This window comes from Eurosta solidaginis, chromosome 3, assembly GCF_040869045.1.
Source record: "Eurosta solidaginis isolate ZX-2024a chromosome 3, ASM4086904v1, whole genome shotgun sequence".
Lineage (NCBI taxonomy): Eukaryota > Metazoa > Arthropoda > Insecta > Diptera > Tephritidae > Eurosta > Eurosta solidaginis.
The window spans coordinates 257,636,926-257,657,983 of record NC_090321.1 but is presented as its reverse complement, the minus strand read 5'-3'; the positions used below and the strand labels follow the sequence as shown (position 1 = coordinate 257,657,983).

The 21,058-nt window shown below is 37.7% G+C and overlaps 1 protein-coding gene across 8 annotated transcripts in view; it reads right to left on the bottom strand.

Moving 5' to 3' along the window:
- pk (prickle) overlaps positions 1–18,354 on the bottom strand; it is a 601,495-nt gene extending 583,141 nt beyond the window's left edge. The window contains exons 1-2 of one of the 8 annotated variants that reach the window (XM_067776088.1): positions 17,516–18,354; positions 8,802–10,193 (exon numbers count right to left, since the gene is read on the bottom strand). In XM_067776088.1, the coding sequence (XP_067632189.1) occupies positions 8,802–8,899 (98 nt within the window). In that variant the 5' untranslated portion in view covers positions 8,900–10,193; positions 17,516–18,354. The other 7 variants (XM_067776090.1, XM_067776091.1, XM_067776092.1 and 4 more) reach the window with 7 other exon arrangements.
- Positions 18,355–21,058: the final 2,704 nt, after the last annotated feature.

Below are 21,058 nucleotides of genomic sequence, written 5' to 3'. Positions count from 1 at the left end.
ACTCAGTTGAGCAGAGCTCACAGAGTATATTAAGTTTGATTGGATAACGGTTGGTTGTACATATATAAAGGAATCGAGATAGATATAGACTTCCATATATCAAAATAATCAGGATCGAAAAAAAATTTGATTGAGCCATGTCCGTCCGTCCGTCCGTCCGTCCGTCCGTCCGTCCGTCCGTCCGTCCGTCCGTTAACACGATAACTTGAGTAAATTTTGAGGTATCTTGATGAAATTTGGTATGTAGGTTCCTGAGCGCTCATCTCAGATCGCTATTTAAAATGAACGATATCGGACTATAACCACGCCCACTTTTTCGATATCGAAAATTTCGAAAAACCGAAAAAGTCCGATAACTTATTACAAAAGACAGATAAAGCGACGAAACTTGGTAGATAGGTTGACGTTATGACGCAGAATAGAAAATTAGTAAGATTTTGGACAATGGGCGTGGCCCCGCCCACTTTTACAAGAAGGTAATTTAAAAGTTTTGCAAGCTGTAATTTGGCAGTCGTTGAAGATATCATGATGAAATTTGGCAGGAACGTTACTACTATTACTCTATATGTGCTAAATAAAAATTAGCAAAATTGGATTAAGAACACGCCCACTTTTTAAAAAAAAATTTTTTTAAATTAAAATTTTAACAAAAAATTTAATATCTTTACTGTATATAAGTAAATTAAGTCAAAATTCAACTCCAGTAATGATATGATGCAACAAAATACAAAAATAAAAGAAAATTTCAAAATGGGCGTGGCTCCGCCCATTTTCATTTAGTATGTCTAGAATACTTTTATTGCCATAAGTCGAACAAAAATTTACCAATCCTTCTCAAATTTGGTAGGAGCATAGATTCTATGACGGTAACTGTTCTCTGTGAAAATGGGCGAAATTGGTGGAAGCCACGCCCAGTTTTTATACACAGTCCACCGTCTGTCCTTCCGCTCGGCCATTAACACAATAACTTGAGCAAAATCCGATATATCTTTACTAAACTTAGCCCACGTACTTACCTGAGCTCACTTTTTCTTGGTATAAAAAATGGGCGAAATCTGACCATAACCACGCCCACTTTATCGATATCGAAAATTACGAAAAATGAAAAAAATGCCATAATTCTATACCAACTACGAAAAAAGGGATGAAACATGGTAACTGGATTGGTTTGTTGACGCAAAATATAACTTTGGAAAAATCTTTGTAAAATGGGTGTGACACCTACCATATTAAGTAGAAGAAAATGAAAAAGTTCTACAAGGCGAAATCAACAGCCCTTGGAATCTTGGCAGGAATACTGTTAGTGGTATTGCATATATAAATAAATTAGCAGTACCCGACAGATGATTTTCTGGATCACCTGGTCCACATTTTGGTGGATATCACGAGAACGCCTTCACATATACATCTAAGGGCCACTCGCTTTTAAAACCCTCATTAATACCTTTAATTTGATATCCATATCGTACATAAACATACCAGAGTCACCCCTGGCCCACCCTAATGGCGATATCTCGAAAAGGCGTCCACCTATAGACCTAGTGTCCACTCCCTCTTAAAATGCTCAGTAACACCTTTCGTTTGATACCCATATCGTACAAACATTCTAGAGTCACCCCTGGCCCACCCTAATGGCAATATCTCGAAAAGGCGTCCACCTATAGACCTAATGCCCACTCCCTCTTAAAATGCTCAGTAACAGCTTTCGTTTGATACCCATATCGTACAAACATTCTAGAGTCACACCTGGCCCACCCTAATGGCGATATTTCGAAAAGGCGTCCACCTATAGAACTTTAAAATACTCATTACCACCTTTCATTTGATACCCATATCGTACAAACACATTCTAGAGTCACCCTGGCCCACCCTAATGGCGATATCTCGAAAAGGCGTCCACCTATAGACCTAATGTCCACTCCCTCTTAAAATGCTCAGTAACACCTTTCGTTTGATACCCATATCGTACAAACATTCTAGAGTCACCCCTGGCCCACCCTAATGGCGATATCTCGAAAAGGCGTCCACCTATAGACCTAATGTACACTCCCTCTTAAAATGCTCAGTAACACCTTTCGTTTGATACCCATATCGTACAAACATTCTAGAGTCACCCCTGTCCCACCATAATGGCGATATCTCGAAAAGGCGTCCACCTATAGACCTAATGCCCACTCCCTCTTAAAATGCTCAGTAACACCTTTCGTTTGATACCCATATCGTACAAACATTCTAGAGTCACACCTGGCCCACCCTAATGGCGATATCTCGAAAAGGCGTCCACCTATAGAACTAAGGATTACTCCCTTTTAAAATACTCATTACCACCTTTCATTTGATACCCATATCGTACAAACACATTCTAGAGTCACCCTGGTCCACCCTAATGGCGATATCTCGAAAAGGCGTCCACCTATAGACCTAATGCCCACTCCCTCTTAAAATGCTCAGTAACAACTTTCGTTTGATACCCATACCGTACAAACATTCTAGAGTCACCCTTGGTCCAGCTTTATGGCGACATCTCGAAAAGGCGTCCACCTATAGAACTAAGGATTACTCCCTTTTAAAATACTCATTACCACCTTTCATTTGATACCCATATCGTACAAACACATTCTAGAGTCACCCTGGCCCACCCTAATGGCGATATCTCGAAAAGGCGTCCACCTATAGACCTAATGCCCACTCCCTCTTAAAATGCTCAGTAACACCTTTCGTTTGATACCCATATCGTACAAACTTTCTAGAGTCACCCTTGGTCCACCTTTATGGCGATATCTCGAAAAGGCGTCCACCTATAGAACTAAGGATTACTCCCTTTTAAAATACTCCTTACCACCTTTCATTTGATACCCATATCGTACAAACACATTCTAGAGTCACCCCTGGCCCACCCTAATGGCGATATCTCGAAAAGGCGTCCACCTATAGACCTAATGCCCACTCCCTCTTAAAATGCTCAGTAACACCTTTCGTTTGATACCCATATCGTACAAACATTCTAGAGTCACCCCTGGCCCACCCTAATGGCGATATCTCGAAAGGGCGTCCACCTATAGACCTAATGCCCACTCCCTCTTAAAATGCTCAGTAACACCTTTTGTTTGATGCACATATCGTACAAACACATTCTAGAGTCACCCCTGGCCCACCCTAATGACGATATCTCGAAAAGGCGTCCACCTATAGACCTCATGCCCACTCCCTCTTAAAATGCTCAGTAACACCTTTCGTTTGATACCCATACCGTACAAACATTCTAGAGTCACCCCTGGCCCACCCTAATGGCGATATCTCGAAAAGGCGTCCACCTATAGACCTAATGCCCACTCCCTCTTAAAATGCTCAGTAACACCTTTCATTTGATTCCCATATCGTACAAACACATTCTAGAGACACCCCTGGTCCACCTTTATGGCGATATCTCGAAACGGCGTCCACCTATGGAACTAAGGATCACTCCTTTTCAAAATACTCATTAACAGCTTTCATTTGATACCCATATCGTACAAACACATTATAGAATCACCCCTGGTCCACCTTAATGGGGACATCTCGAAAAGGCGTCCACCGATAGACCTAAGGCCCACTCCCTCTTAAAATGCTCAGTAACACCTTTCATTTGATACCCATATCGTACAAACAAATTCTAGAGTCAGCCCTGGTCTACCTTTATGGCGATATCCCTAAATGGCGTTCATCCATAGAACTATGGCCTATTCTCTCTTAAAATACTCTTTAATACCTTTCATTTGATACACATGTTATACAACCACATTCCAGGGTTACCCCAGATTGATTTTCCTTATTTTGTCTCCATAGCTCTCAACTGAGTATGTTATGTTCGGTTACACCCGAACTTAGCCTTCCTTACTTGTTACAATTGCGTTAGTCGAAAATTGAAAGAACGGATGCCATCGCTTACCCGAAAATTGCTGAAAGCTCTATTTCGCTCAAGGAAGATTTTGCTCTCTATGTGTGATTTTTAAACCACTTGTCACAATTTAGGAGCCTTGTGGAGCCATGTGCAAATGAAACATTGCAAATACGTTCCAGCATAAAAATTCTTGTCAGGGGTACGCAGACAACACAGTTATCATTGCTAGAGGAAAGCATGACAGTGAATTACAGTGAAAAGAGTGGTGACGGAAGTCGAACTCAAATTAAAACGCCTAGAAGGTGAATAAATGACACTTTTCGTATATAAAAGGGACGTGGGAGTTTGGAAGAGGAAATGAACAGGCGACACAGCTTTTAGAATACTAGTAAAATTAACCGAATTACGGGTCAATTGAACCGATTTTTCTGTCAATTTGTATCGATCGCAAATGGCTGTTGCATCAACTTCGCACAAATTGTTGGTTCTAAATTAACTGTTTCAGCATTAAAATCAACAAAAAAACGTTCATAAAATGTAAACTTTGTTAAAATAAAATTATATAACTTTTTTCCAAAGATTTTGAAGTTACTTTTTCCACTTAATCCCAGGATTTTCGATATGGTAGGCGTAGCACGCTACCATCACTCGCTACTTTAGGTCAACTTATTTATTCGGTTGTCTAACAGTTCTTTGACATTTCAAAGTGTAGTGTATGAATACAAATTTTTTTCTTAATATAGTGAATATTAAGCATTTATGCTTAAAGTATTTTTTTCTTTAAAATTTAAGGATGATCATTGACTCTAGAGTTGGGTTTCGATTCGATTCTTAATCGATTTAATCGATCTTTTTTTAGAAATGTAGAATCGATTTTTTCAAAAAAATCGTTCGATTCTTAGGCATCGAAGTTTTCATCACTATATACTTTACGGATGCTTGAGGAAAAACATATTCTGTTATTTTTGCTTTTATAAATTTAGCTTTATTTTTTTAGTGGCTTCGAGAGAAAGATGAAGAAATTTCTTCGCACTTCTGGCAAGCAATATAATGAACATGTGTTTATCTATTTTATGGTATGATATTGTGTTCAGTACGAAATGAAAACTAATTAATAGCATATTTTTAGATTCTAGTAAGCCAATTGAAAGTGACAGTTAGAAATACAACCAATGTCTTAAATCACTTGAAGCGGCCACATCCAACGTTGATGGAAATGTCTTCATGAACAGCTCTTATAGAATCTTTTTTTGAACCTAATATCAACAAAATAAGGAAGTCTCAGTCTGTAGATGAGCGAAAAAAACAACTGGATTGTGCTTTGATAAGAATGATTGCCACATATATGCAACCCTTTAGGATTGTCGAAGATAACGGATTCAGATCTTTTACACAATGCTTGCATCCTCGGTACGTTTTGCCTTCACGAGTAACAATAAGAAACACACTTTTAACAAATATATTGTAAAGAATTTAGGGAAATTCCGCCTATTTGCAATCTTCTGCCGTTCGTATCGCTAAACTGTTGAATAAAACACTCCAATATTCTGTATTACAAAATGGTCTTTATTATACTACTTTGAAAGTACATCGCAATTAAACTTCACTTCGTAACTGATAGCGTGCTTAAATCAAACTGATTTTTGACTACTCAGCTTGCGCTCTTTTATACTCTCTGTTGTTTCATTCGCATATTTCTACTACAGTCTAGACGTTTCGCCTGCTAGAACTGCTGTATATATCTCCTACTTAGCTATATACATGTATATTTGTAGTTTATGCGTTTCTCTTAATCATATGCGTATGTATGTGTAGCAACTCTTCAGCTGATGACAACACGTGTGTGCGCGTAATATCTCTTCGTGCCTTATATATAAGTGAGGGTAAATGATGATTAATGTGTTTCTGTAGCTCGGTTAATGTTTCTGTTGTTGTGCCTTTATTTAATAACCTTAGAGATGGTAATATTCGTCACCATATAAAATCAATACTTTTTATGACATAGACAGCAGCAAACACGAAAACAGAAGTGGCAATTTTTATGAAATTTCGTCAATTAAATTCCTTATTCCTTTTTATTCTCAATAAGCTAAGAAAATACTTCCATAAAGTTTTTAACTGAATCTACGCAAACCATGACACAAATTGCCGTATGTTGTCAATTGAAAGTTTCGCATACCTCATTGATTAAAAAGCTGCAAAACGTATACTGAGAACATGTTACCTTACGTATGTAATAAATACTTCATTTTCATATGACGTTGAACATAGATAGATTCTAATGCCGTAGACGAAGCGAGAGCAGTATACATATTGTAAGTATTAAAGAAGAAAGTGACTTGGTTAATGTTCCCAAGATTGATTTCGCTATATTTTGAAATAAAAGATTCAAAAAACCTCAAAAAGTATGATGTTTCGGTAAGGACTATACTAATTATCTCACTCCGATGAAAGGATCAAGTGAAGACCTATGTGGCATTCCTTGATGCTTCCAATTTTGTCGGCAGGCAACGAAACGAGAGAGAAACTGTCCAGCTTTATTTGTCGGGAAAAATCGTGTAAATGGTTAAGTACGTCAGCAAGTACACTGTTACAAAGAATATACTTTGTTTGGTTCGATTTAACCGATTAAATCGATTTTTTTCAAGAATCGAATCGAAAAAATCGATTCTTAAAAAAATTGAATCGAATCCAGCTCTAATTCGCTCAATTCGCCGTCCATAAAACAAATTTCTATCACTCAACTGACGGAAACATGTTTGCAACGTACCAACAAATATTATGTTCGCTGAAAGCGCCCAATAGCTATCATTCGGTAGCAAAATCCTGAGCCAGATAAATAATTTTGCATGTAAATGCAACAGCAACGATTTGAGCCAGATAAACCCAGATAGAAGTCTGCTTCAATTAGTGAGCCAGATAATTTGTTAATTACTTCTTTTTAGGTTGGCAACGCGGCCTTTAATATACCTACTTTTTCAAAAATAGATGTCGCTGCTTAGCCTTTCGCCGTATGAGTTAAATGAAAAACAGCGGCGACATCTGCCTATCACATTTCACGTGTGCGAAAATGCCACGACATCTGCTTCTCAATTCTCTCAATGACCCAGAGCATTCCCGTGAGAATTGAGCGTGATCTGGAGCTGTAAAACTCACTGAAAGACGACAAATGTCACTCTAAAAATACGAATTACAACTGTTAAAGTAAAACATCCACTGTTATTTTATTACAGGGATTTCAATTTCAACAGAAAAATCAGTTAGATTAATTGAATTAATTCAATTTTTCAGAAAATTTTTAACTTGAGGTCAACAGTTTCTCTTCTGTTGAAATGACCGATACAAACTTGTTTTCTTGACAAAAATATCAGTTAAACTAACAATAATGCGATCGATTTTACAGAATAACTGCTGGTTTTACTTGCTTCATTTCTTTCATTGTGCAGATCATTTTTGCTGAACACTACCAAACAGATTCGGATGTAGATTTTTCAAAAAAAATTTTTACATTATGCTCTAAACGGATAGCTGCTTAAAATAAAAATTAGCTCATCCTGAAATATTCAAGAAGCAAGCTTTACAGCATTGCTACGAATGAATTCAAATTAAGAGCTGTAATGGAAAGGTGTGCAATGGTGTGAGTAGAGAATCAACAGCCGTTCGTTTAATATGCTAATGAATTGATATAACGGTGTGTTCTTCAAACGCAAATTAAAAGAAAACTATCGCTATTAGTTTGTGTGCAAAATTGCTGGTAAACAGTAGCCGTGTTTTTGTTTTTAACGCGTATACGTTTACGTTTGCGCGTAAAAAAACGCTTATCCTCGCTTAGGGTACGAACAGAGTGAGCGCTGATGCCGAACGGAGCCGAGCCGAGCTTATTTTCCTGCGAGAAGAAAATTTGTATATAACACAGTGAATGCGGGAATCAGCGCTGAAGTTCTGTTTATTCCATGTGTTTTGCTTTTATGTCATTTAGTATTGTTGTTCATTTGTGTTTCTAAAATTGCTATACACGGTAATGGATTCATCCGATGAAGAGTATTTTGCTTCTCCTAGTGAAATTAATGCAATTATTAACACAAAAGAATTTGGAAAAATCCAATTTCACTAGACAAAACTTTCACTTATTATTTGATCGATTTCACTTATTATTTGATCGATATCCATTTTTTTATTTTTAAACCATTAAAAAACACGACTGCACGCCAAAAAGCAAACATCAACAATGCAAACAAGCGCGCAAATGCTTTGAAACTATTTTCTCGCACTCATCTGCTTTGCGCTCTGCTCTTGTCGGCGTTCACTGTGTTATGCGCAAGCTTATTTGTATTGACTTGTGCGTAATCAGTTCTATTGCACTGAGAATCTTTATCGCACTGACAATCTCGGCTCGGCTTTCAGCGCCCACTCTGTTCTTAACGTTAGATAATGCTTATAAGACCCATAGAGCGGCAGTGGTTAAATAACTAGCTACAGCACAGGTTGTACCGAAAAGCGGAGACACAACCCTATGATGGCCATAGTGTATAACATATTGCTGAATCAGTTGCTTTGAATTGTGGACACGCACCATTTTAAGAGCTGATACATAGAATTAGTGTAGAGGTGAAACATAGACACATATTTAAGTTGAATCTGAGTATAATGCGTATTGTAGTAGTACTAATTTTATGCGCGGCAATTTCAGAAGAGTAGATAAAGCTTGACGCTTAGCAGTCCATTTCAGTTTAAGGGTAAACGTCTATAGATGTAAAAAAAGACAGCTAGTGTTATTACAGAGAATTTCAGCCTTAACAAATAAAACGAACATATAAATTTAAGAATATAAAAAAGTGTCATAATTTTCATTTGTTTTTTTTTTTTTTTTGTTAATTACTTCTTCTAAGCACTTCACTTGTCATAATTAAAAATAACTTACCTTTCAAGCTCCACAGTTTGTTGTGGTCTATTCTCCATTGTCCGAATTCGTTTTAATTTCCGAGAAGAGTGTTGTTGTTGAAATAAGTACGAGTACATAAAATTTGCCACTTAACTATATGTAATTTTAAGCACATTAGTATTTAAAACGCAAACTGCTTAGTTATTTAACGGGTTTAATTTATTTCCCACAGTGTGCTTCAATTAGTTCACTACACTAACAAGAAATCACTAAATATTAAGTTTTTTTTTTTATTAATTTTTGCCTTTAAATTCTTTTGATCTACATAATTTGATAATTCATAAGATTTAATATGCAAAATTATGTCACAAAATCGATATTTTTAAAGCATAATTGTGTGCACATACATGCATATATACTTTAACATATTTATAACTGAAATATATGTATGAACGCCATAAGCCAGACTAATGAATTTCAGCAGCAGTGACTTGAAATTGCCTTTGTGGGCAGGCAGGTAGTCATTTTGTGAGCCATAACTATTATTTTTGACACAAACACGGAATTTATAACGATTAATCACTTGAATCATTTCATTACACACAATCAAATATTTGTATACATTTTTGATCATTTCGTATATTTTTCTTTAACAAAATTTTTTTTCTTACACCATTTTTTTTTTTTTTTTTTTTTGTTTTTTTGCACTAATTAAGATTTAGCTGCTCCAGTTGAATCATTTTATTTTTTGCACATTCGTGTAAACAAAATCGGCAATTTATTGGTAGGATTTTTTCACATTAACTTTTTCTAATTTATGATTGTTTTTTGCGCTTATTGTCGACTATAATCAACTGCCGTAAATCACAAATTATGCGCACAGCGCGCTAAAACCGACGCACATTGTTCCCACCAGTCAGCAATCACAATCACCTTTCTCATCATCAACAGCTTCAGTTGCCGTCGGTGCAGCAGCAGCGGCATTATTTTATTTTGACCAGCTTCGCCGTTATTGGCATGACGGTAATAGGACACGGACCGTCGACGAACTGTGTCGAATTGTTTACTTCTAACTTTGTTATTTATGATTGCCGTTACTTTTTATTGAATGTAGGTACTTTGCTTTGCGTTATAAATATTTTTTATTATCATTATTTTCGTTTTTTTTTTATTTATGCACATGCAGTTTGTTGTGGTTTTGTGACACACTGTTGACTGTTGTTAAAATGCTCTCTTCTGGCAATAGAAGTTTGACTTCATGCAATAAATTTGCTGTTACACAGGTTTTTGATCTACATACTCTAGGAGTCATTGAGTTGGGTTTTCACATTTGAATTTTTCATAATTTTTCTTTTAAATTTTATTAGTACGTTTCATTTTTACTATGGTTTAGGACTTCGCTGTTTCTCTGTTTTATGTCATCGAAGTTATCTAAATTTAAAATGAATAAATAATAAACTGAAAGCAAACGTCGACCATATTGGACATATACACTGAAAGAAAAAGACTGGTAAAATCAACCGAAATACGGGTCAATTCAACCGAAATTTCAGTCAATTTTTATCCATCGCTACAAGATGTTGAATCAACTGCGCACAAATCGTTGATTCGTAATTAACCGTTTTAGTAGTCAAATGAAATGAAAAAATATGGTTGTTGCGACAGTTTTGTACGAAAGTACCTATGTTACGGCATTTGCAAGGCAGATGAGTTTTCACTGAGATATTTTCATGGCAGAAATACACTCGGAGTGCTTGCCGAACAGTGCCGGTGAGCGACCCCGCTAAGGAAAATTTTCTTCTAATTGAAAAACCTTATTTCTAAAATTTTTATATTGCTTTGTCCGTGGTGTGAACTCAGGGTCTTCGGTATGGTAGGCGGAGCACGCTACCATCACACCACGGCGGTCACCATGTACATACGTAAATATGTGCATACATATAGTACACAGCATACGTAAGTACAAAGTAGAGAGCGCAGTGAGCGTAAAATTCTCGCTGAAATTTGATCATGTATTAACTGTTGATCCCTGTTGAAATGACCAGTGAGATCAGTTGTGCTAACAAAAAAATCAGTTAGATTGATTAGGAATCTGTTAATTTTACAGAATTTTGTTAACTTAAGTCCGACAATTTCTCTTCTGTTGAAATAACTAAACTAATTTGTTCGCTTGGCAAAGAACTCGGTCGAATTAACCATAATTCGATCAATTTCACCGAATCTCCGTTAAGTCAAGAACAACAGAACCGATTTGTTGATTTTACTAGCACCATTTCTTTCAGTGTACGTCGATGGCATTACGCCACCGACTGTCTTACATCCAAAAATACAGGAGAACACACTGGAGGAAATTTCAGGCCTGTAAAAACACCGCGCTCAGAACTGCTACGGGATGTCTTTTTATGTCCCCAGAACATTACCTAAACAGAGAGGCGAGAATACTTCCCATTAAGGAGAAAAATGAAATGCTTAACATCCAATTCCATTTAAATACCCAAAAACCTAGGCATTCCAACAAACATATGACTGAAAAGGCCCGAGGGACTTAAGAACTCATCACCGCAAGCACTATGAAAAAATCCTGCACTTAAGAACTCAGCCGTTTGAAAGAGAGGAACATAACAAGGCCCTCAGAAATATCCATAAAAGGGCGTCGGACCACTATACCAGGGATCGTCTGATGAACTCCGTTCTTGAATACAAATACCCTAAACTAGCAGTTGAGGAAAGCCACCTCCCCAGGAAAACCTAGCCGAAACAATGAAGTTGTCGAAGTCTCGAAAGGTTCCTAAGTAACAGCCAGCATTCAATAGTCCAGTTTTGCGTGTGCAGAACTAACTACAAAGGTGGGGGAGACTGAGCTGAGCAAGTACTGGATACAATGCCTCCAAATAATTAGCGGCGTCAGAATGATAAAATAGCAAAATGCTGGAATATAAGAAGGATAATAGCAATTCAGTCGAAAGTTGGAGACAAGGCCTCCCCAAACGTGTGATCAGAAGCAGTTTAGATACACTCGCAAAATAAGGAAAGAAAACGTAATATCACACCTACGGATTGGACAGAAGGCCTTTCAAATCATAGAAATAACGACGTAAGTATAACAGCGTGACATCGACAGACGTAGAGCTTAGTGCTCAACCTACCAATAGGCGGAATACTTGAAGGTAGTACAGGGCGGTAAATGGTCCTCAGACGGTTGGGAGTTTAGTGCGGTTAAAGTCCCATACTTAGTTTGAGGCTTTCGATGCTACCTCCTCGTAAAAAAAAGCTCAACTTCGATCTGAATATTCTAATAGGTTAAGCTCTTACTTATGAAGAATCAACCCTGATATACGCAATGTAAGTCCTGCTTGAAATGTGTTTCCAAATGGCACCAACCATCTTTTCAATTGCAATGTCGAAACAACAGCTCTAACAACCCTATATCTCTGGCCCAACCCTGTGGAAACAGGAAAAGGACATTGATGACAATAAGTGGCGTTCTTTGAAAATCATCTATATTTTCATGAAACATCATGCTGAATATACATCCGGTGGATATTTGGAGCAAGAGAGCTGCGCCTCGGTCGCTGTTAAGGCTTCGCGACATGGGCTATGGACTTCCTTACCTTTGAGAGAAGAGTTGGGAATGTAATAGTTGTTCGGTAGTGATTTGGATAACTGGTACACGCATGGGTCCAATTTGGATGGGAAGGTTAGAGGAGAGGTTTGCTGTCAGCAGCTTGTTGTAAGCTACTAGCCTAAGTTTCCCGATCACTAGTGACTTCCAAGCGAAAGTTGCTGCTATTCAAGATGCGGTAGATGCATGCTACTAAAGTTAAAGAATTCACCATCTACTCCGATAGCGAAACGGCTATTAAAGACCTAAGTTCAGCTGCGGTGCAGAGTTTTAAGCTGTTATGGGAATTCCTGCACTCGTTAGTGTCGAACTATTTAAGGATTAAGGTCATCAAAGTCCCGAACTATAGCAATATCCCTGGAAATTGTCACGCGGAGCTCCTAATTCGCATGTGTACATCTGAACCGAATGTGGATGGCTGAAGGGATTCGGTATCAGCTCACTAGGTCCTACGAAGAACTTATCCAGGGTCGATATCGGAAGTCGAAACTACTCTTTACAACTGCCCTATCGTCCTTTTGAGCTCTGCATTCGTTTTCATATAGCTTTTGTTTCGTGGTTTGCTGAAATGAGAAGCATACTTTAAGGGCTAAAACCAGTTTAGTAGACGACACTACCCAAATAATGGCATATAAAACGACCGTAGTAGTGCGATGGTGGCACGCTCCTCTCCAACTCTGAGGGTTCCGTGTTTAAAGCAGGAAAAAATCATAATACTTTAGAAACAGCTTTTTAGAGCGGTCCCGCCCTCGACAGACTTTTGACAAGCACACCGCGTGTATATCTACCCATGAAAAGCTTTTCAGCGAATATTCTTCAATCTCTCGTTTGGGGTCGGCATATAATAAATTGTCTTGATATCCTGTGTTCGACGGATTCAGGCTATAGTTGTCAGGCATGGCACAGTTTACAGATCTCGCACACCCAAACAAATTATGCTAGTAAAACCAAAAATCGGGTTTGTTGTTTTTGCGTTTACAAACATTCGGGGTAAATCTGAACGCATTATGCTTATTTCAACCGATCTTTTTTCAAGATACCAATTTGTTTAGTCATTTCAACAGATTTGTAATCAATCTAACTGCCCTTTCTGTTGAATCAACTGACTCCTTTGGTAATTTTAACAGCGAAAAACTGTCTATATTAATAATATTATTATGCAGATGCATCAATTAAGTGTAAAGAGAAACTTACGCTCACGGCGCTCACTAGTTTGTTTTTATTGCCATTGTGCCATAAGCTAGTGAAGGCTACTGTTACTCTAATGCTGAACGAAATCTGTTATTTTAACATTTTTCATTGATGTTCCTTTGGTGACAGTAATAGTTGTTCAGCTAACAGAGGCATGGTCAGATATCATGAAATTTTCTTGATGATTTGAATGTTGAAAGGGTCAACTCTGAATCATCAATTTGTGTGAAGTTGGTTCAACAACTTTTTGCGTTAGATAAAAATTTACAGAAATTTTGCTGAATTGGCCTGTAGTTCGGCTTTTTTCTTTCAGTGCAGCAACACTTATTGTAGGTACTAGACAATTTTTTGATATTTGCCAAGAGGACAAAGTAGATTTATAATATAAAGCCTGGTTCTTGGTGATTGTTTCAGTTTGGTCGTTGAACTTCTGGTAACTTTACGAATATATCTAGTCTATGTGAGCAGCTTGTCCACTAACTACTACATACAAACTAAACATAGGTTTTGCTCACTCAGAAAGGACACACAGCTCAAGGTTAGGATACACGACGAACATGATAATATAAATAATAGCTCTGGAGTCCGTTTTAGCTCTAATCATGCATACTTCAGATAAGATGAAGTTAACAAAAAAAAAAAGTTGAAACGATCTCTACCCAAAGTACAATTTTAATTAGCTGCTCATTTTCCATCATTGGTTTCTACGAAAATTAAAAGCGCAACACAAAACATGACCAAGTTAGGTTGCAACTGCACTTGAAGTAGAGGAAAAAAATTTGTCTTATTATTCTTTATTTTCTTGCTTTTGTTTTAGACCTTTTTTTTAACATTTCTTTTTAGCGCTACAATTCTGTTTTATTTTAAGCTTTTCGCTGTTCGTTTTTGCTTGCTTAAAATTTTTTATCTTGCCACTTCAGCGCTTCAAGCTAATAATGAGGCAGGCTGTTGCTTTTTAAGTAGCTTGCGTTGCCGTTCCTTTGCACCTCCCTACGGTTGATCGTTCCTCATAGAAGTTTGCCAGTTGCAGACTTCGCTGCCTGCTGAATGTTTTAATGCTTGCAGTTAAGACTTCGCAAAAACGGTGGCATTTTTGCCTTTTAATATTTTGTTGCAGGAGCGCAACACGCAAGCGCAAACTTTAGTAGCGTGCATACATAGGAAGGATATTTGTGTGTATAAAAAGGGTGGTGCACAAAAGCGAGCCTTGGCAAATAATGCAAACTTATTTCCAAACTCAACTTAGAGAGACCGTGCATGAAAAAACAACTTTGAAGCTTTCTTCTTCAAACACTCCCCGAAAGTTTTGCGGAGTGCAATTATTATTGATGGTCCTTTGCGTGCTATTGATTGGCTATGTTCCAGTAACAAGCACGTAACATGACGGTACCGATTTAATATGACTACATTGAACCTTTTAGGTTATACCGCTACCAAGATCGATAAGGAACTAGGGGTCGGCAGAGCCACGCCGCCTTCGTTAGGTGAGGTGAACAATTGGTTTGGGGAAGCTGTGTAGCTATAAAGCTTTTTATTGCGTTTAACAACCGCTTGAATACCACTTTGAGGCCTCGATGCGCTTTTGTACGCAAGCTTCTCCAAATTTCCAAAAAGGTGATGATAATTGCACAATTAAGTGCTCAGTCGTATTACGCTTAGCACAGCTTTCAGCTTATCATAATCAATCATGTGCGACACTATTCTGAGACACCGACACATAATCCTTTGGTGGAACTTAAAATTTCACGGGTGCACTGCAATTAGTCCATTACAAGGGCAGGTTTGTTCAACAACTCAAGCCACAGCACCACTCGCTTGCTAATTGCTTCTAAGATTGGTCTTTGGATTAACTGGAAGTAAATAATGAAAGCGAACTTTCATATAGGCGGCAATCTTACCAAGCAAAATGTTTTGCACCCGGGAATGAGAAACTTTGCACTTTATCGTACAATAGCCAATGTAGCCTTTGATGTTGCTTCTGTTGTAACAGTACTTCACCTTATTCAATAAACACAACAACTCAAAAATTGTTAAGCCCGGGTGTACTTGATTCATAGCCTATGTCTGCTGTCACTGGAAACCTTCCCGACATGCACCTTCAGTCAGGGATAACTTTGCTCAGATAATCAGAAAATTCCTGTATTAGAGTATACAGAGCGGAGGTCTAGTTGCTGGAAGCAGTATGGCCACTACCCGATGAAGACTCTACAACAGATCTTTCGCCAACATTGAACTTTGACAAACTGCAGATTAACGGTTTAAATACAGACTGCGACATTGGTGCAGGGGTCTTCTCCGGAAATCTAGATATCGCACTCCTCATTCCGTCTTCCAAACTCGGGAAGTATATTTCAAGCACAGCTGCAAGGAATAGAGAAGGACTGTTGCTTCTTGTTGCTGCCGGGCAGCACAGCAACCATCCAATCATACTCACCAGCTCTTGCGGAATATTAACTCTATTTGCGCATAAGACTGCGGTTACAATATCGTCGGTACAATATCAAAGTCACAAATGTGCCATTTTTGTTTAAACAAAATATTATATATGTCAAATTTTGCAAAGCCAAAACAACAAATGTGCATATTTTTGAAAAAAAAATTAAAAAATCATTTTTCAATTAACATAACTTAGTGGTTTACAAAAGTAAACATTTCAATAGTGGTTGAAAAATCCAAAATTAAATCTCCATTAATTAAATCGTTTTTGTTTTATCGGCCTATTGATAAAGGATTCAAGGTACGAAACGAGCTCAAGGCCAGAACAATAATTTTTTTTTAATGATTATTGTTTTTTTAATTTTGCTATAATTGAAAAATTGTATTTTATGTTTGGAATAGTAAGTAGACAATTTTTCAGACAACCTGCCATAGCTGCGCAGATGGATCCATTTCGAAGGGTGCTAAGCCTTCATCATCAGTACGCTTTAGGCACGCTGCGCTAACCATTTAGCTATACAGCGGTGGTTTGTTTGTGTTAATTAAATTTTGTTTTGTTTGTATTAATTAAATCTCTATTTTTAACAATGTCTTACGCGTTTTTCTCAAAACGTCAAATATGCACATTCGTGACTTGGGTATTGGACCGACGATGTCATAACTTCAACTTAAATAAATGTTTCTTGGCCTGACCATGAAAGATATCGGCTTTATGTATGGAAGATATCGTAAAATCAAGATTAATGCTGCTGCAACCAAAACTAAATGATGATATTCATATAAAAAGAGCCAGAAACTCTGACCAAGGTCTTTAAGAGCTGGGCAAGCGCGAGTTAGCCCCATAAATGAAATCGCAAATATTTGCGTCACCCTGTATATATAAAATATAGCTCTTTTCATAGATTTCTGCGGCAAATCGAAAGATCTCGTTTGGTCAACAGCGCGCCGAGGCATTGTCACAATCATGGCGTGTATTAGTCTAGAACAGCGATCGGCTGCTAATAAACGCCCAAAAATATATGGATTGGTGAAATATAAACAAATTTTGCTTCTATCAAGAGATATTCACAGACATCAATAAATGGCCCAGCCGCTTTGAACCCAGGGGCGCGATACATCGTGTTTTTGCACAGAACACTTTTCTGCATTGGCGGCCTTCGAGTGCGTTTTCGAAAAATTACACTAGGTGGGGTCAGCACCAGTTTGGAGATCATAATTATATTCGCGCAAAACCTGTTTTCATACATTTTTTCTGTGTAGGACAACAAAATCTTGACAATTTCAAAAACATGAACATATCCTTGTAAATACCTCTTATTTGGCGGAACCAAACAGATAACGGCCGGAAATCAGGTGATTGGTATTTTTAAAATGATTTAGACACTTCAACTTCCGACGCAGTACGATCTAAATATTAGTCCAACGAATTAAAAAATTAGTTTCGCACCTCCGCCACCTTGTATGGTCCCGCCATGATTCCTTGCTGCCTTCGGATTATAGTTACCGATGTCAAGGCGCGTCTTTTGACACCTCTCCACACAGCTGATCTAGACTTTTACCCATAATAAAAGAAAAAGGAAGCAACCTGGAGGTTAATTTGGTTATTCTTTGAATTCACAAGAAATGGCTGATGGCAACAACACAACGCTTGATAGAGATTACACAGGTGCGCTTACACTTTGTCCCACTTTGTTATATTCCTCACATTTTCATATTTTTTAATCACTTTTCACATTTAATCGATGACTTTGTTTTGCATATTCTTATTTCATTCATAAATTTTCAATGCAAAATTATGCTCCACTTTGTTCACAGCTAACATTCACAATCCGCGCCCAACTAAAAACACGAGCGCGTTGTTGACAACATTTTTGCTTGCGCGTGACCGAAGTACACCTTCACCGTTGCGCTTTGCTCTGCTACCTTCGCTGCAGGCGGCATACACGTGAGCGCGCTTCAAACTATTTTGCACTTTTGATTAAATGTATGTATGTGTATAAGTAAACCAACCCAAACCTGTTGTGCCACTTGTACAAACTGCACTTCAATCAAAATCAAAAATTTACGAAAAACCGTTGAACAAAAGTTACAATTCAAATTAAAATTTATATTTTCACAAAAAATCGGCGCAACTCAACCGTCGTTGACGCGATGTTGTTGTTTAATGTGCAACATCAACTCTTGAACTGTTGTTGGATGCGCTGCTATGAGGTGGTCGTTCTTCATTGTCGTTGCAGCTATGATCGAAATGAATTTGCGATGAAGTCTACGTCACGCGATGAACGCGTCAACAAACTAACCAAAAGCACAACTCGCGCACACAAAGAAACGAATTACATTCAATTTGAGTTGGGAGCATTCGTGGAGTTAACCGCATAGAGCAAGTGGAGCAACTGAGCGGCGTTTTTACCCAATTTAAAAATGAGCGCGTTTGCTTGTGTTAGTTTGGTGGAGAGCGCAAAGTTTTTTGTTGATCACTGAACCGGTATGGGGATAGGGTTTTTTGTATTTTATATTTTTCCCCACATTTTGCAGCAGCGCTCATTCGAGAGCAGCAATTGCAACGAGCGCCGTGAGCACATTTAATGTTGTGTATCTATCGTTTTGCTTGTTTTTATTTTTTTTTGTGTTGCGAGATGGTTTTTTTTAAGGCGCTAAGGTTACAAGAACATATTTTTATACTCAGTTGAGCAGAGCTCACAGAGTATATTAAGTTTGATTGGATAACGGTTGGTTGTACATATATAAAGGAATAGAGATAGATATAGACTTCCATATATCAAAACAATCAGGATCGAAAAAATTTTATTGAGCCATGTCCGTCCGTCCGTTAACACGATAACTTGAGTAAATTTTGAGGTATCTTGATGAAATTTGGTATGTAGGTTCCTGAGCACTCATCTCAGATCGCTATTTAAAATGAACGATATCGGACTATAACCACGCCCACTTTTTCGATATCGAAAATTTCGAAAATCCGAAAAAGTGCGATAATTCATTACAAAAGACAGATAAAGCGACGTAACTTGGTAGATGAGTTGAGCTTATGACGCAGAATAGAAAATTAGTAAAATTTTGGACAATCGGCGTGGCACCGCCCACTTTTAAAAGAAGGTAATTTAAAATTTTGCACGCTGTAATTTCGCAGTGGTTAAAGATATCATGATGAAATTTGGCAGGAACGTTACTCCTATTACTATGTGTACGCTTAATAAAAATTAGCAAAATCGGGGAAGGACCATGCCCACTTTTAAAAAAAATATTTTTTTAAAGTAAAATTTTAACAAAAAATTTAATATCTTTACAGTATAAAAGTAAATTATGTCAACATTCAACTCCAGCAATGATATGGTGCAACAAAATACAAAAATAAAAGAAAATTTCAAAATGGGCGTGGCTCCGCCCTTTTTCATTTAATTTGTCTAGGGTACTTTTAACGCCATAAGTCGAACAAAAATTAACCAATCCTTTTGAAATTTGGTAGGAGCATAGATTTTATGACGTTAACTCTTTTCTGTGAAAATGGGCGAAATCGGTTGATGCCACGCCTAGTTTTTATACACAGTTGTCCGTCCGTCCTTCCGCATGGCCGTTAACACGATAACTTGAGCAAAAATCGACATATCTTTAATGAACTTAGTTCACGTGCTTACTTGAACACACTTTATCTTGGTATGCAAAATGAACGAAATCGGATTATGACCACGCCCACTTTTTCGATATCGAAAATTACGAAAAATGAAAAAAATGCCATAATTCTATACCAAATACGAAAAAAGGGATGAAACATGGTAAGGTAATTGGATTGTTTTATTGAAGCGAAATATAACTTTAGAAAAAACTTTATAAAATGGTTGTGACACCTACCATATTAAGTAGAAGAAAATGAAAAAGTTCTGCAGGGCGAAATCAAAAACCCTTAAAATCTTGGCAGGTATTACATATATAAATAAATTAGCGGTATCCAACAGATGATGTTCTGGGTCACCCTGGTCCACATTTTGGTCGATATCTGGAAAACGCCTTCACATGTACAACTACCACCACTCCCTTTTAAAACTCTCATTAATACCTTTAATTTGATACCCATATCGTACAAACTCATTCTAGAGTCACCCCTGACCCACCTTTAAGGCGATATCTCGAAAAGGCGTCCACCTATACAACTAAGGCCCACTCCCTTTTAAAATACTCATTTACTCCTTTCGTTTTATACCCATATTGCTCAAACGAATTCTAGAGTCACCCCTGGCCCACCTTTATGACGATATCTCGAAACGGCGTCCACCTATGGAACTAAGGATTACTCCCTTTTAAAATACTCATTAACACCTTCCAATTGATACCCATATCTTACAAACGCATCCTAGAGTCACCCCTGGTCCACCTTTATGGCGATATCTAGAAAAGGCGTCCACCTATAGAACTAAGGCCCACGCCCTTTTAAAATACTCATTAACACCTTCCAATTGATACCCATATCTTACAAACGCATTCTAGAGTCACCCCTGGTTCACCTTTATGGCGATATCTCGAAAAGGCGTCCACCTATAGAACCAAGGCCCACTCCCTTTTAAAATACTCATTAACACATTTCGTTTGATATCCATATTGTACAAACGCATTTTAGAATCACCCCTGGCCCACCTTTATGTTGATATCTGAAAAAGGCATCCATCTATAGAACTAAGCCCCACGCCCTTTTAAAATACTCATTAACACCTTTCATTTGATACCCATATCGTACAAACAAATTCTAGAGTAACCCTTGGTCCACCTTTATGGCAATATCTCGAAAAGGCGTCCACCTATAGAACTAAGGCCCACTCCGTCTTAAAATACTCTTTAATACCTTCCGTTTGATACACATGTCATACAAACAGGGTTACTCTAGGTTCAAGTTGTCACGCTCTCCTAGGAAAGGCGAATACTGTTACAAATATGCATGTATCATACACATATTTAGCAGGTGAGGTTCTGACGATGCAAAGTTCCTCGTGGAACTAGAAATGATGCTTGTTAGAGGAACTACCGAATCTATATCCGG